Source organism: Erpetoichthys calabaricus, chromosome 2 (assembly GCF_900747795.2).
Source record: "Erpetoichthys calabaricus chromosome 2, fErpCal1.3, whole genome shotgun sequence".
NCBI classification, from domain to species: domain Eukaryota; kingdom Metazoa; phylum Chordata; class Cladistia; order Polypteriformes; family Polypteridae; genus Erpetoichthys; species Erpetoichthys calabaricus.
In genome coordinates, this window is record NC_041395.2 from 276,674,443 (window position 1) to 276,692,947 (window position 18,505).

The 18,505-nt window shown below is 35.4% G+C and overlaps 1 protein-coding gene across 4 annotated transcripts in view; it reads right to left on the reverse strand.

Moving 5' to 3' along the window:
• The window catches only part of LOC114647068 (adenosine kinase-like), a 594,211-nt gene that overhangs the window by 123,584 nt on the left and 452,122 nt on the right, over positions 1–18,505 (reverse strand). For all 4 annotated transcript variants that reach the window (XM_028795583.2, XM_028795585.2, XM_028795582.2 and 1 more), the window contains one exon: positions 479–649. In XM_028795583.2, coding sequence (XP_028651416.1) covers positions 479–649 — 171 coding nt within the window. The remainder of the gene's footprint in view (positions 1–478; positions 650–18,505) is intronic.

Here is an 18,505-nt window from a genome sequence, read left to right on the forward strand (position 1 = left end):
ATTAGATCTCAATCCAGAATTTAACTTAGAAAATTCATATAAAACAAAAGATCTTGCAAAGAGGCACCTCAAACTCAAAATGGGCTTTGATGAAGTGTGTTTACTACAAGGCAGTCATCAGGGACTTAAGTGAAAGAGACATGAGTGAAACTGTGTTTGAAGTGGAAATACAGAAGTGACAGTACTCACAGTATTAAAAGGTTTAATCAGAGGATGGAAAACTCGTTGATGGAGGTGGTGGTGCCAGGCATGAGAAAAAAAAAAAATACTACACTGAAACTAATGAACACTACTATTGCATGTAGCTTCTCTTATTATAGTATACTATTGACACACATCTACATTCAGAAATCACCACAGTCAGAATAAAATTGTTGGTCTGTTACAAAACTACTCCAAAAAAAGGCTAATTTGAGGCTCCCATTAAAAGGCAACAATACGGTTGCTTCTGAAAAAACTAAGGGGGCTGGTCACTTACCGTTTCATTTCCAAAAATGATATCCACGTAGGGCATAACCTTCATCATCGGCTCCTTGTAGAACTGGCTGATAAATGGTGCTGACAAGTTCAAGCCAAAGACCTTGTTGTGCTCAGAGGCATGTTTAGCTACTTTCAGTGTGGACTCTGGAGAAACTGTAAGGAAAAAACCCTGGCAAAAGGAAAAAATATATATGCATATATAAATATAAAGAAAGAAAACAGGAAGAAAATATTATGTTTTAAAAGTCACAATATAAATAATTTTTTCTATATTAATTTTACAGTAAAATAAGATAGATAGATAGATAGATAGATAGATAGATAGATAGATAGATAGATAGATAGATAGATAGATAGATAGATACTTTATTAATCCCAAGGGGAAATTCACAAAAAGTGTCCAGGGAACGAGTCCACATAAAAGAAAGTGGTAGGAGTGATCAGTGAAACAGAAAAAAATAGAGAAAAAGGTAGAAAGATAAACTCGCCCACGAAGCTGCTGGAAAGGCTGCCACTCGCGGCGGGCACCTGAGTCATATATGTTATTGTAATATGTTAATTATTATGATGTTAAGTAATATGTTAAGTAATATGTTATTATGTTAAGTAATATGTTAATTATTGTCATTTTAAAGTCTGGATATGTTTCATATTGTGAATTGATCAAATATTTTCTTATAGACCTAGCACAATTTCGACACTGATCTAAATCAAATAGTTACTTTGTGTGAGTGGATATAAGGCAAATTAATAATTAAACTAAAGGAAGCTTCAACAAGCAGATTAGCATATAACTGTGCAAACAATATCTTTTTGTTTCATTCTTTCAGGCATGGGTAAAGTGTGATAACTTGCCATATACATCCAAAAATAACAGGTTACCTTGATTTACTAAGCATTTTTAGTAGAAGAAAAAGTGAATACCACCACTAATATGGAGGGGGTAGATAAACTCTTTCCAGGTGTGCCATATTGGTGATATGTTTTTTGGGCTACATTTTAAGAGTCAGATATAATATATTATTGAATGGGCTTTGTTTACTTTTTATTCTAAAATATTTTACCAGATTTCTTGCCTTTATGCCAAACCAAAGCAGAAAATATTATGCACATTTCAATATTGAACAGAATGCATTAATCAAAACTGAGAATTATAAATTAAGAATTATTTGAAATTATAACCTGAAAAATAGAAATCTATGCAGACACTATGGAGGAAGACAGCATTCATCCATTTTCATTTTTAAAAAAATGAAAAAACAAAATTAGGAACAGACTGCACCCAGATTCAAAGTATGTATGTATATGGAGAATGGCTACACTGGCCCTACAGTGATATATCTGCTTTAAATGGTGTATAAAACATAACATTTTCAAAATTTACATATCAAAAAACCTCCAAATATCAGTCAAAGCACACCTTTGAATTTCATTAGCACAATTCACAGTAGTTTCAATTTTTTATGTGTTTATTGCCCCAGTCTTCTTCACAAAGTAATGCAGAATTACACCACAAACAGAAACACATCATTCTACACACACACACACACACACACACACACACACACACACACACACACACACACACACACAATATAATTTCATTCTTATGTTGAGGTTAAAACTACCAATAAAGCTGCAGTACTATTAACTAGTAATTGGCTTTGGGGCCAGTTATTGTGTTATGAAATGAGCTTCTTCAGTGATCAAAAATTAGCACAGCTATTAAAATTTACAGACAAAATGAAGTCTACTGTTATTTTAATTTGTGCCACTCACTAAGGAAGCATCACTATGTACATATTATATATCAGGAAACAAAAGGTTCTTTCTGGATTTTCCTTACTGTGAAAGGGGAAACGCTGCCCTGTGCTTTGTGTGGAGCTAAAGAACTCGGGTAAGAAAACACCTGTCTTTTATAATGGGAAATTTTAAACCAAGCCTTGTTAGAAGCTTTACAAAACTGTTTTTGCTGATGCAGTAATCTTACAATGGTCAGATAATCGACAGGCTTATATTTAACACTTAATTGAAGATGAAAATGTGATCTGAGATGGATACACTTAATCATTCTGGAAAGAAAGCTGAAGTAAAAGGCCTTTATTAACATTTTCCAAGCATAAAGAGTCACCTTCACATTACCACAATTCAGGTTGGGTGGTTTGAAAACCAGTGTTCCATCAAGATTAAATTTCAACAGGCAAGCATCATCAAAGTGTTACAGCAGTGCAAACCATCTTAATGGCCTTTTGATCAGACAATGCTTCAGAAAGACAATAAGACATTCAGTGCCTTGTCAGACCTTACTCTCTTATTTTACTTAAAAATGAATAAAAAATCATTACAATATAAGAACTTATATAACCGTAAATCACTCAAAAATATTTAACTCAGGTCAAAATCTCCAGACTAGACCCGAGTGGCAAGACTGAACACACAAGAGAATATATATAAAAAAGGGCAGTGCATAGGGAGACTGACTTTGCTGAGAGGCTGATATAACAGTAAACTGTAGACTACATCAATGATCTTGAGCTGCAGTGTGGTCCTATTTGTCTCTGTAAACCTGTTTGCTCCAAAATAGTGACTTTACTTTAGAATGTCTCATCACCATCATCTTAAAGGGGAAAAATCTACTAATTGTCATGTTGAATCTTGGGATTTAAGTCCTTCTTTGAACTAGGCCACAGATGTCATCGGCCCACTCTTTTCTGGTCATTCTTATCAAAAGTGGCTGCATCATTTCAACCTGCAATTTTTTCAAAGTTCTCACATGAAAAAGTATTATTCACTATTAAAAGATAGGAAATTATGACTCTTCCCCTTTAATTTGCCCTTCTGAGTAAGACCAAAGATACTAAAATGTAATCTACCAATTCCATTCTGTTCTCTGACAATGATCTGCCTATTGGTATCACCATTCTCCATCACTCATGACAACCATGCACTGTATTAGACTGTTCTTTATGGAAAAATCTATCCAATCACAACTAGCCAGTACACATAGTGAGACAGATCCTCTAGCGTGGTAGCAAGTACATGAAGCCAATTTTCCACAGAAATTAATTACTTGTGCATTCATGCAACAAGAGCTCCTGCATAAAGGACATTTAGCTATGGTGCCAACATTATCACATGCTAGAGATCTTCCCTTAAGTCAGACAGTATGGACAGAATGATCCTTGTTAATAAAAATGTGTGGTTTCATTTATTAAATACTGTACTTTACTAAAGTATCACTGAAGAGGTTAGCATGAAATTATGGTCTTGATTTTTCAATTTCTGAATAAAACCTGTAACTTCCCAAGTTATAATTGTTTCCATCTTTTTCTTTTGTAATCATTTGAAAGAGATTATTTTAGTGCTTCCTTGTTTGGTTATCCAGTAACTTTCAAGCTAGAAAAGCACAATTAAAATATCAAGATACATACTGAGTTATCGTGACACCTTTAATTATCTTATGATATGACACATAAAAAGTCAATGGCATTAGCTGCCATATTCTTTTAAGTAAATACTGCAATAATATATTTAATGTCAGAACTACCAACAAGCGGGGAAGCCTGTCTTGACTTAACATTCTGCAATAATCAACAGAATTTTAATTACTGAACTGTTAGTCTTAAGTGACTTGAGAATGATTCCTTGGTTGTGTGACACTAAACCAAAATCTGGGTTATAGTAAGAAAGTTTCTTAAATTGTTAAATTTCTGAAACCACTTATTTTAATATTGGGTAGGATGGAGTCAAAACCCCTCTTTGGCAAAATTATGTTCAGCATCTTTTAATCTTGAGATTATCAGTGATCATAAATCTTTCCAAAAACTGCACATAATAATAATTGAATACAAATGCTTTGCCAATATCTGTGAGAATTAAATTAATCTTATTTTTAAGTATGGCTTCTCTCAGTAGACTAGCAAAGCATGTACATGTTGTCATCTCAAACATATAACATATATCTGATTAATATTTATAGGTCATTTATTCTGCCAACTGTCGATTGTTGTTCTTAATAAACTTAGCATCATTTATTATATATTAACTTGTTTACAGCACAACTGCCTTATTAGTTTAAACTAACATAATAACAAAGAAAATTAACCAGGGAAAATTTTTTTACTCCAAAACCAATGATAAAAAAAGTCTAAATCATCTGACAAGGTTATAAAATGTGGAAATATATGGGTAGCAAAAAAACAGGCCAGTTGCATGTCCTTTCTTATATTTTGAGACATTCTCCCTGTGGGGTCTTCTCATAGTTTTAAGACCTGTGATCATGTTGGTCATTCATTTCCAAGCACTGGTACAAGTGTGAGCCTGTACTAGACTAGTGCCTCACAGACGAGATGGTATTTGGCTTGAAGAATCTGCTGTCATTGTATCCTCCAGCTGACCATAAAAAGAAAGCAGTAAGTTTAGAAAATAAAGAGGTAAGCCAATTATAAATATACCGTACTGAACATTTAAAATAACACTGCATTATTATTTTTTCTAGGGAGGTGACAATTCATTAATCTAACAATCTGATTTGTATTGTGATTTTTGGGTTCATAAGACCACACCTTTCTGTACATCTTTTCACACTGTTGTAATCAACAGGGAACAAAGTTAATTTCTACATTGCACTCTAGGCTGCAAGAACAGGCTTTTGGATCCCTTATGACCTTTAGGTGGATTAAATTTGTCTGAGAATGTGACTTTATGCTAGATTATTTAATTTTAAGGTTGATTCACTAACAGATTTTGCAACAGTAATCTGGGATGCTCCTACTCTGGTTTGACCACACCATGGGCTATTTATTGTGTGCAACTCACAAAATATAAGGGATCACACCAAATTAATTTGTGCAGAAAAAGCATGTAAAAAAGAACTATTAATAACCCCTAAGTGGACGTTTGTTAATATAGTTGCATGCAGAGATTTGTAAAGTAAATTTAGCTGTATTTTATTTGTTTTAAACCTGGATTATATATATATTACTGTATTTTTTTGTGGTGTTTTCCGGAAAAATGCACCTGAGATACTGCAATGCCATGCAACAACAGATAAAACAATTCTGTCAATATATTAGACAACCCAACATGACTCTACTGTAGAATGCCCAGAAAGGGGTGGGCGGCCAGTTGGCCGAGTTCTCCAGGACGCTGTGTCTGACTTTGTCTTTAATTTTCTCTGTTACAATTATAATTTCTTCAGGGACCAGGGACTGCTGACTGGAGTTTTTGTTTTCTTCTCCTCCGATGTAAACTGGCCATAGGTCATCAATTAATTAATGGAGAGATAGTGTGCGTTCCATTTGTGTTAATTACTTTCAAACTACATTGTGTTTTTATGTACTCGGATGATTAGAAACGATTTGTATTTGCATTTTACCTGAGAAGTTGTCACTGCACTCTGTGCCTCAATTCTTTGAAGAACATTATATAAAAATAGGCTAAATTAAATATATTTTGAAAATTCTGTAATAAACACAACACAAATCTGAATACATTATGTTGGTTTATGAGGCATATTGCTCACATTTTTCAGCATGCTATGAACATAGTAGCACATCACTTCCAGATATGAATACTTTTCCATTGTTGCAGTTAAAATAAAAATAAATACATAAATAAAAAGAATGACCCTTGGTAAAATTAAAGTTTCTTCTACATTGTGCAAAAATAAACTGGGACCGGATAAGAATCCCCATAATTGTGTTCAAACCTCTTCACAGAACACTCAAGATAAACTGACACTGAAAATGACATATGTCTCTCTATCCACTTATTAGTTTTCTTTGGGGTGGGTAAGAGGCGAAAGCAAGGTAGAAGCCCACACTGGATGACACAAAATTCCTTTTTTGTCTCGTTTTCTTTCTACATTCCAAAGATGTGCTGGTTCGATTTACTGGTAACTCTATATTTGTCTCGTGTGGATATCTTCATGAGTTGGGGCTTCAGTGAACTTGCACCCTCTCCAAAGTTGATTTCTACAATGCACTCTATACTAATGGAAAAAGCTTTGGTATAGTTATAACCTTTTAGTTGGATTGAACTAGTTTGAGATCATACGTTTAGGTTATTTAGTTTTAACGATGGCTCCTCGACAGATTTTGCTATCTTGCTTAAACCCAAAATTAATTTTTTCCTCTATGACAAAATTCCTAAACAAATTATGTTGTACTCTTCAGGGATTTTAATGTTCTTTAATTATGGTGGTCAAATGTGGAAAATATGAATTTCAATCCATCCATTTTCAAATAAGCGTCAAAATCAGATGTAAGTTAGGACCTCACCCTGAATGAGGTGCCAGACAACTAAGAATAATCCACTGTGCCAAACCTATAAAACAACAATTTCTTCCAATATCTGGAAATCTAATAAACTATTGCATGCTACTCAGTGTGTTCTTGTACTAGGGGTTATGACAGAAACACCTTCAATATTTCAAAACTACAGACAACTTTCAAGCCATTGCACAAAATGCTCATTTTTATTTCATTTAGTGTCTTTTTATGATTTAATCTGCCTAGTATCAATAACAATGCCTTAAAACATCTAAAATATAGTCATAATTTTGGAAGGACTGAAATATCTTCTTAATCTTAATGTTGTTGTATCATGTGAGAATCTTGTGCTGTATATATCTTTTACTCTAAGGTCACAGAACAGAGATCCCTTCTATTTGATCTTTCTCTATTAGTGTGTGTTTGCTCCAGAGGTCCACACAGATCAAGTGGGCTGTATGTAAAGACTCACTTCTGGACAACAGGATGTAAAGAAGATGGATGAGGCACTTAACTCTGCACATTCATCCAGTCTGTAGAGAAAAATACAAAAATAAATGGGCCTTCAGCTTGAACACATAAATAAAACTATTTAAAATCTGGCACTCTAACCAGCAGTGACTTTGCTTATATCTGTTGTGACGTGAGTAAATATTACTTAAGCAGTTTGCCAGGCCATTTTTTAAATATTATGTTGGTTGTCTACATTCAAGCCCTCCTGGCAAATTGTGTAGCTGGGTTGTGAGCCAAATTATGTTCCAGGGGTGAAATTAATATTTCTACTTGAAACAATGGTCTGTTTTTTTTACCCATGTACATAGTCCACTCAAAGGCTACACAGTATGTTTTAAATTAAAGTGTCTTTTTAATTTACTGACAGAAAAGCTTACTAGGATTAACATTTGTCTTCGCTTTATCATCTTGTACTTGACTAATATACATCTTTCAGAAACTTAGGTTGTCATTAGTAACTGTGTTTAAAAAAAACAAAAAGATCAGAACCTAAAGTTTAAAAGGTCAAGCCTGCCTCTAGGGTTGTATGGCTTTTTTCGAAAAATGTGGGACCTGAAACATGTTTGTTTTAGAGTTCATCCCATCTTTCCCAAAATATCAAACACCTGGTATGTTGTGGTCCTTGCATACAGTATCTGATTTACTTTCCATAAATGTACCATTTGTGAATATTTGCTTTAATATTTAATTAAAGAAACATGAATCACATAGCTCCTGAAATGGCCACCTTAGTCTTGCCTATTAAATCTTGCCAGTCCACTATTAAACAAATATTTGATTTATACAGGTTTCAATTATGACAGAATAGCAGAGCAGCATTTAACGTTGATGACCCAGGGCTCAACATCTATCAGTTTGAATTTCATCTTACTCACTAGTTCTGAGACTGTGTAAATGTTCCTCTACCACTGCCAAAGCAGGCATGAAGGTTATCCTAACTGGCGACAATAACCTGGCCCGGTATGACAGAATTTGGATGTATTTGTGAGTCTGCTGTATTGGTCTGTTATCCAGGGTGGATCCCTGCTTTACGCTTAAGTACTGAGGTAATAGACTCTGGCACCGTGAACCCTTAAATTATAATATGAAGGTTTAGAAAATTAATGATGGAAAGATAAGCTTAAATAAGATGTTAAAGTAGATGCATGCCCTCAAATGAAACTTCTTTATAGAGGAGGCAAATTCATTCTGCTGTGTTTACTTTTTGTTCACAAGTGAGATGACTGAACTGTTCTGGGAGATTTCTTATTATTTTACTGACTTCATATATGTACACTATCACAAGATTCACTTAGACCAAAACTCCATAACAGTAGGATTTATCTTTGAAGCATGTTGTATAGTTGGTGGTCCATTAATACTTTTAGGAGTTATGGTTTCAGTTGAGTTTGAGCAGTTTTGTAAAATTATTATGAGGTATGTGATCAGGATAGGGAGTCTCTGCCCAAACCTATCCTGTGGAATGAATGGCTATGGACTGCACTTTGCATGAATGAAAGACAGGATTTAAAATTTAACTTAATGATTAGAGTTCTAGGAAAAATTCTTGGCCGTTTGTAAGATAGTGAGTCCTGCTGTTTAGATTGAACTGTATTTCCAAGAGCTGCATTGTCACCTAAGTTTACTGGGCTTAATTGGCATATGAAACATCCCTCATGGATATCAAGTGTGGGCGGCATTAACTGTTGGATCAGCTATTTAATGGCAAGCCTTAAATAAACTGTAAAGCTTCTGACATCAAATTATCTTGCACGACTGTGGGGTCCTAGATAAACATATCCACTGTGCAAATTAGTTTTCATTTTTGTGTTTCATAGGGCAGTTTAAAAACCAGTGTGCGATTATTATTTTTTTTTTACAGCTGCTTATGGAAGCACAGTTTTAGGTCTGACTAGTCATAATATAGTTCTGTATGGTTTCCTCAAATGAAAATGTTTTGGCCAACTGCTATCAGGAATTCTTCATTTGGCTTTGTCAGTGCTACAGAATGTGGTACATGGTATAGGCTTAAATAAGGGGAAAGAGTTGGGCAATGACCTGAACATTATTCAATAGAAAGAGTGCAGATTTTAGTAGTTTCCGTATCACATGGTGTCTTTTTGTGATGTTTCACTGCACTGGCAGGGTAATGCAATTTTTTAAACATATAACTTTTGATACTGACTGGCAAATGTTCCTGTAATACATACAACTGCAGTTCATGTTATTGATGTTTGCCCAAGCACTGCCTGGTCTATATACAACTGTTGGACATTATTTTTAAGGTAATTTAGCTAAACGTTTCACATTTTTACATCTTTTTAAAAATTGTCTTTCATAGAGCTGAGCTGGAGACTCTTAGTCCGTTGTACTGTTTTGAAAAAACTAAGAACTTAAAAGTTCATTAATAAACACATTTCTATCATCAAATTTAAAAATGTCCTGTAGTAATCACAAACACCATATGACATAGGCAGCAGTTTTCAAAGCACACAAGGTCAACCACACTGCTGTCACTTTCGCTTTGTAGTGTGCTCATTGACTGCTTTAATATTTCTTTCTATATAAAATGCTTTTACCAATGATGCCATAAAGCACATGGTCGTCTGAGTAGTTGACTTTTATTGAACACACTTTGACATGACCTCTTTCCAGTCTACCCTCTAGTTAAGACTTAATCACTGAAGGGAGTATAAACTGGTTCTACCATTGCTGCTGATAAAAGCGTGAGATGGTCATTCCATAAGGAAAACAGTGTAATATAAGATGCTGTTTCCACACTCACCCACCTTACCATTTAGGGTAAAGTGCATCTCCAGTTATTCTGAAAGAAGCCATTACTGTCAATTTCAATGACTCAATAAAACTTGAAGTTTATTGTTGGTTCAGGGTCCTGCAATCCTAGCTGTCATTCTAAACTTCTAGACTTCTTATGGAGGTAAGCTGGGCCTGCCAAAGGAGTACTATGTAGGTTGTGTGCTTATACTTAAATGCAAGCAGGTATGTCCAAGATGATGCTAAATCTAGAAAACAAATCTGTCAAACTGCAAACAATATACCCCTTCTGAGCTTCTACACTTACTTATAATGACAATTTCTGCTGGCACTGGACTTTTGTACCTTTAAATAGCCATCAGTCACCTCGCTCAAAGTGAAACAACACAGAAACCATATCAAATATTAAAAGTGTCACTATGGTATTTAGCAATAAGAATTGCAAAGAGCATCCTTTGCAAACATAAATTCTTACAACAGAAGCCGAGAAACACTAACTGCCAAGAATCACAGGACCTTTCGGGATAACGAATGACTGGCAGAACAGAATATGTAGAGATGCAACAGAGAAGTTGAAGTGCATCGCATTACTATACAATGTGCAGGATTCCCTAGCTATACATATATTTTATTCACAGTTTTTATTTTTATATTCTAAGCAAGCAGAACACAAATTACAGTAGTGTATTACAATACATGAATAAAAGCAATTTACTAAAACTGAAAGTATCATTTGTACTGTATATTCACAATTTTATTGATAGGGATTCCACTTATGGTTTTGCCTAATTTTATTATCCATGACACAGTGCCAAAAGAAGACGACATCGTGTGTCCAAGCATAATTGAGGCCAGCCAAGAACCCTAACGTGGCAAAAATCTGGCATGTCTAATTGCCTGTGCTTTTTAACAGCTGCTGTCTCTACTGGTTTTATCACCTGCTTAATAGATTTCGAGGAGATTCCTTCCATCAGAAACATAAAAACTGCCAAAAGCCTTTCAACATTTCCCTCATTTCAAAAGAAATTGTCTTCTTGAAGTGATAGTCAAAGGTGCAGATGCTAAACAAGTAGCTAAATGATACAAGTCTGGGAAGGGAGTAAGTCAAAGGTACAAAAACAGCTATGGTTGACATTATGCAATATTTTGTTAAGTTTGATTAACCACTGCTTTTAGGTAGGAAGCCCACAATCAACAGAGAATAAGAATTTTCACTGCCAAGAAAAAAAAAAAAAAAAAAAAAAAAAAATGACTTATTACTTGGTGTAAACACTTTTCTTAAAGTAAAACTCAAGCTTTAAGTAAGAGTCAAGAAAACGAGGTGCTTTGAGCAAAACTCATATAAATCAACATAATGGTCAAAATTAATGTTCTGATAAAAGAGCCATTACTTTTGAGTCACTTATTCCCGAAATGAGTAACCAAAAAAAATATTCAATCGTGGGCCAGTGAAGCGTAATGCTAATATAGTCAAAAGAGATAAAGAAATGCTCTGATTAATTAGGTCAGCTCAGGTTCTAATGTCTGGCACTTTAGAAGTATAAAATTCCATAACTGGCACCACTGTACATTCAGCATGTACAAAAAAAATGAAAGCAGGTGAACATCAATTTATTTAAAGTTAAAAAGTTTCCAGTTAAAGCAAATCCTGAACTTTTTCAAAACAACTTGAAAAGAACCAGCTTGAAACATTACAATTATTTCCTTCTAAACTACGCAGAGGGGAAATTCTGTATAATAATCACATTCTTAGAAATTAAATTACAACAGCTATGGGTAATATCTTTTACATGTGCACAAACCAGACCTCTAGACTATGATCTGCTACATAAGTGCACCCAAATTCACCTTTTAAAGGAATACTCCATTGAAAAATGATGATTTTATATATGTTATCTACTCCCATGTGGTTTGTAGTGATTTACATTCATTTTTTTATTTCACTTTTTCATGGAAAACAGAGATAACAAAATTTCTGACAGGGAGCTGCCTATGGTGACCTGTCTTTCCTCTTCATTGACTGGTAAAGACTCCTATTTTTAATTCAAAACCATGTTTCTCTTATTTCTGAATGTGTTTATTTTAAGAAGAAAAGGTTTGTGTTTTGCACATTGTAAACATATGACTGTATGACTAGACACGTGGATTATGTGACAAAAAATATGATTTTCTTTTTTCATGGAAGCTTTTGATATTGTTTGCTGTAGCTCAGCATTGGTTCACCATAGGCTCCAGTTCTATCAGATACGTTTTGAGATACGTTACCTTTGTTCTCCATGAAAACATGAGATTAAAAATTTTTTTAGCCATCACTACAAACAAAGCACATGCGGTAAGTATCAATAAAAAAATTATAAATTTTTTTAATACAGTACTCTTTTAAGTGAATATACTGTCACAGGAGGCTGGGGGTCCGACCCAGCCGGGACGCCTGGAAGGACCGGAAAGTGGCTTATATGTCCCCTGGGCCATGAGGAGGCAACCGACCCTGGATGTTGAGGGGACCACGGGAAAGGAGCAAGGAGGCTCAAGCGCATTGGAGCCTGTGGCCACTGCCAAGGGGCGCCCTGAGCCTCATTGATCCCGAGATACGTGCACTTCCGCCACACCTGGGAAGGTAGAGGAAGATCCTTCCAGGGACGCCCGGAGTGCTTCCGGGTGCAAGGGCAGCACTTCCGCCACACCAGGAAGTGCTGCCGGCAGAGTGTCATCAGGCACCTGGAGCACATCTGGGTGGGCATAAAAGGGGCTGCCTCCCTACAATCAGGGAGTTAGAGTCAGGAGTGGGAGCAGGACGTAGCTCCCGTGAGGAGAGAAAAGGCGGCCCATGGACATTCAGAAGAGAGACCCGTGGAGAGGGTGATTGGTGCAGGGAGCACTGTGTGCTGTGTGGGATTTTTGTATATAATAAACCTGTGTTTTGTGGAAAGTGCTGGTGTTAGCCTGATGGTGTTCGGACCCAAGCTCCTAATACTTGGAGGTTGTGCTTGAAAGATACAAGAGAACCAAACATCTTAACGTAGAAGATGGTTTATTTGACAAACATAAGGAATAATCACAGTGAGGTAGAGAGTATAATACTCATAAGAAACAAAATAGAATACCTAAGCCTCAAGGACTGCCTATATCGGGGTTACCACAAGATTTCCAATTTGGTGGCTGGCCTACATACCCACTGTGAGATGCAAACCTCTTGTCCACCATTCAAATTACACAAATTGCCATCTGTTATGCTGAACCTAACTACTAGTTGAGCATTAATTTCTCACTATCTCCCAACTCCAATGTCAACTGGAGCTTTTAACTCTGGGTACAAGGTTACCTCTGGCTAACATTTAGTAAGTATTTACAGGATTGCCAGTGACAACCTAAACTCCTTTTGTTGTGTGGAGTGGGCTCCCCTAATGATACAAGGGTCTCCTTTAAGCTCCACACACTACAAAGACAAACAATGTAAAAACAGATCAGCTGTCTGCTCCAAACCACATACAAAGTAGCTACATGTTGCCTTTATTATTTCTACATTTTGCCTGATTCAAGTCAGCTGTGTTACTGCCTTCTCCTGGACATGATGTCTGTTATTTTTCTTGTTTCTTTTATACAATATTTATACACAAGGCATACACTCAAATTACTGATAAATAGATAAGTGAAATCCAGTTTGAATTACAAATATATCAAAAATTGGTTGCATAATAGTATCTACTGAATCCACTCTGTACTAATGTATTGGAAAAGTACTCACAGCCTGCTTCCCCTCAACATTCCAAGTAGTCATACACAAATTAATTCCAAAGGACTGACATTTGATTTACTCCTTCAGTACTGATGGGCAAACTGAATATTAAAAATCAGTGCTGAAATCATCCCAAATGCAGAAATGTGGAGAAATTCTATATTCATGCAGCGCAAAACAAAAATTGATTATACCACATTTAAACCAGTCTTTTATTATCATCCAAAATGGACAGAATGAAGTACAGTGGAACCTCTAGATACGAGTTTAATTCGTTCCAGAACTGAGCTTGTATAGCGAATTTCTCGTATCTAGAACAAACTTCCCCATTGAAAATAATGGAAATCCAGTTAATCCGTTCTGCACCCCAAATATATTAACATAAAAATCAATTTTCCTAATAAATAACACTGATAAATTATATATACTGTAGTCTACCTTTAATAAATAACACTGGTAAATAATATAACTGATTATTAAAAGAATCAAAACAGGTGTCCAAAGTGCAGTAGAGCATTCAATAAATCTTTAAATAAATAATCCTTAAAACAGTTGTGAAGTGGAGGTTTAAAATACACAAGAATAACAATCCTTTAACACGAGGTTAAAACGTCAACAAGAAGCAGTCTTTAAAAACAGATGACAATCCCCGGTGCTTCTTCTCTGTTAGCGTCTCACCTATTTCTCCCATGCGGGCTGTAAAACAGGCGAGACACTGTTAATGCAGCTGACCTTCTCTACACCGTCCTGCTTCAGCTGTTTGGCTCGCCTGTTCAGCTACACGCGAGCCTGCGCGAGCCTGCACTTCCCTGCCTGCCTGCCTTCTCTCTCTCTCTCTCTCTCTCTCTCTCTCTCTCTCTTTTACTTTTTCTCCCCCTTAACCTGCTCGCGCTTCTCTATATATGCGGGGAGGACATGGCAGCTGCAGCCCATCAGCCACAGGAACAATCGTGGATGTGGGCAGTTTCCCACCTGTGCACTTAAGTGAGAAACGCAGACACCGCAGATCGCGGCTCGCAACTGCTACCACGCCCCCTTGCTAAGCCGCGGGCTATACCCACAGCCTGGCTCGTGGCTCGTTACGCGAACCAATGCTCGTATTTAGAGCTGAATTTTTCGCTCATACTTTCCTCGTATTTTGAATTTCTCGTATACAGAGGTGCTCGTATCTCGAGGTTCCACTGTATCCTAATCATGTACTTTGTAATGGGTAAAGGTGTTATTCAAATATGCTGTACATTCTCAAAATCAGACACCTTCAGGACATTAACAATACTATAAAATTTAAGATATTTAGAGAAATGTTTGAGGTGTTAATCAAAAGAACAAAGAATACAGGTTATCTGGATAATGACAGCTAAGTAATTAGGTTGCTAACATTTAAAAATTTCTAAAAATTAATAAACTTATTTTTAAGAAGTCTTCAATAAACACCAAATCTTAATAAAATCAATATTAATGACATAATATGATGTTTATTAGACGGAATCAACCAATGATGTCAAATAGAAAAAAATCAGGTGTACATAGTGAATATTACGTGAACTCTTCACCAACCACATTATTGTTTCCTGCTGCCCCAAGATTCCCAATTAGCCATACAGAAAATTTAATGGAAGAACTGGCTTTCGATTTACTTCCTGGGCACAAGCTGAATGCTAAAAGCTGGTTTGAAACACTACCACTTCTTCAATATCCAGTTAATTTCCATTGTCCTTTTTCTATTTGAACACAATTAACTATGCGGCCACTGCTTCACTGATTCCCATTATGTATTTTATCATTAATGATAATGAATTTTTGTCTACAGTCTACCCTAACAAAGCTTCCAATAAACACTGAAATTCAATTAAAGCAATATTGACGATTTACTTTGGAGATCCAAGCATTACTGCTGAATCATAATCATAATGTGCTCGACTGATGATGCCATTTTTACAGACAAGGGAAGGGACAAAGTGACAAGCCAAAGACTAACACGCTTTTTTTTCCCTCTTTAGAATTAAGTAATGCTGCATGGCAGAGTTCCAAGACAAGCAGGATGTCACTCTACATCTGTCCCTGTAAAATTCAGGAGCAATACATGGTGCAACAAACAAAGGAGCCTGAGACATGTTTATTCAGCCTTAGAAGTGTCTGTCTAACACATTAAACCTACACTGAGATGTTTGAGTATACACAAAATAAATAAATTCTACCAAAACTGTATCATTTAAAAAAGTATAATAAATGTAATATACTTGATATACAGTAAAATAATTAACATAAAAAAATACTGAATCTACCTACCCATTTGTTCATCTTCTATCACTATTTACTAGGGAGCCTTTCACAGAAACATCAGACACACCCACTAGCATGTTGTCAAAATCTAACCTCAAATGTGCACTAAGGTGAACAAATCCCCAGGTAAAAGATATATTATATTATACAATGGCTAATAAAATTAAGTATTGTTGAGAGCAAGCCTCTTAAAGGATAAGTTTGGTATTTTTCAAGTTGAACTTACTCCTTCATAATCATGGTATATTTTAATTTGCAGCATGAAATTGTGTTCTAAATTGAGGCATTTTTATAACATTTTACAAAATACCAGGCGTATCAGAGTCCAAAATGTGAAAACAAATCCTTAAACTTACTAAATACATTCATTTTTCAAGCCAAGAGGATTATTAAGTATTGATCCATGTCTTGAGATTGCACACATATTGCAAAACAATCTAAGTCATTGCTGGAAAAAAAAAACAAATAATTTTTGTGAGATTCAGCCATTTTATCTAGAAGACAGGATGTGCACTTCATCTTGCTAGCCATCTTCCTCCTCAGCAACACTTCCACAGTAGAAGACAGGATGTGCACTTCATCTTGCTAGCCATCTTCCTCCTCAGCAATACTTCCACAGTTGAACACACTCACTGATACCAATAATCCACGGGGGGAACATGCAAATTCCATGTAGATCCTCGTGATGCGAGGCAGGAATGACAGCTTTGCATTACCATATACAGTATTGAAATTTAACCTGATTAAATGTAAATGTATGCTTATAGCATCTGCAGCTCTTGTCATTTGATTGCACGCTACATACAGTATGTGCTCAAACTAAGTAAATGCATACAAAATAAGAGTAGCAGCAGGCAATCTTTGTAAAATAATGAAGTAATTATTGTGAAATAATGTGATCCAGTATGTTTTCCAGCATTAAAGATATGCCTAATAACCTCTGAAGCAGAAAATTTCATTTTAAGAAAACATGCCCTCTGTGTTTCTGAGGCATGCTTGTGACAACAAAAATAAACTGGAAGTAATACATTTTATCAAAGGAGATGTATTCGCTATGTTTTAACCATTTTTTTAAATTAAAACATGCCTTACTTTGGACCACAATTGTATATTGCAAATTAATACTTACCTAATTAATATTTGACTATGAATAACTTTGACTTCAAAAATACTGAACTTTGCCCTTAAAATATTTGCTGTATGTTTCATCACCTCTTTTGTGTCAATGTTCTAATGATTTTCCAATAGTAGGGCCAAGGCTACACCTCAGCCTTACCTAAGCTCCTCCATTCAACCATAAAACAGAACTTTGAAAAATTAAATCGATACCATTATCATTTTTTGTTTATGCCAACTTCCACTTTTTAACTTTTGTGGTTGATCACTTTCACTGCACTGCTTACTCTTTTGCTTTCACTTTTGGATTTGTTTGTCTAATTGCAGACATCAGTGGCAGCCCACAAAACTGAAAAGAAGGGAGAATATAGATAAAGGCGGAATGCTCAGTCTGATGTTATTAATGGATTCCATCATTGTTAGGACTGTTTAACCCCTTTATCTTCCTAATATTTGTAGAATTTGCTGAGGACAAGTAGGGACAGTAAAAGCTGAACTGACAGGAAAAAACTCTGAAAAGATTTAACAAATCTTCAAACCAAGGCACTGGGAAATAAAAAAAATCTATATAGACAAGTGCACCATACTTCAAGAAGGTAACAAGGAGTATAAATTGCAAAAATGAGAGTGGAATGACTGAGCTACAGCAGCAAATACTGGAAAGGATTTAGGGCTTTACACTGACTAAAAGGTCTCATTCTCCAGGATGTGTGCAGACGCAATTAAAAAGTCTAATAAAATGTCAGGCTATATTGCAAAACCATAGAATATAAATCATGAACTCTTGTGCTCAAAATCTGCAATGCACCTAAGAGGCCGTGCTTCAAGCACTGCAGATCTGATCTTATTTTGTGTAGAAATAAAAGGTACTAAAAGGTGTTCAAAGAGGAGCTATCAGGTGCATGTCTAGATTAAAGGTCGTGCCCTGCTGTAACTTAAGTTCTGTACATTATATGACTATTTTCCAATTCTCTGTGGGACAATTTAGCTATTCAATACTCTGATACATTAGGATGGATGGATGAATTAATCCACCATGGTCTTTTATAAACATTATTTTCCACTTTCTTGAATTTCTTCCTTTAGTGTAAATATTCATTTTTAAATTAAAACTTCGGCTTTTTTTTTCTTTTGAAAAAAAAAAAAAACAAAACAAAATAAAACCTTTTTTTTTGGCTTTGAAACAAAATTGAAATCTCCTCAGGTGTTTTGGTGTCTAATGTAATATGTACAGGTAAAGTACCCATTTATTAGTTTTTTTTTTATTGTTATGTTTGTGTTGTTAAACTACTTATTTTCTGAACCTACTCTGGGAGCTGGGGCCTAATCTGGTAATACTGACAGGAAAACA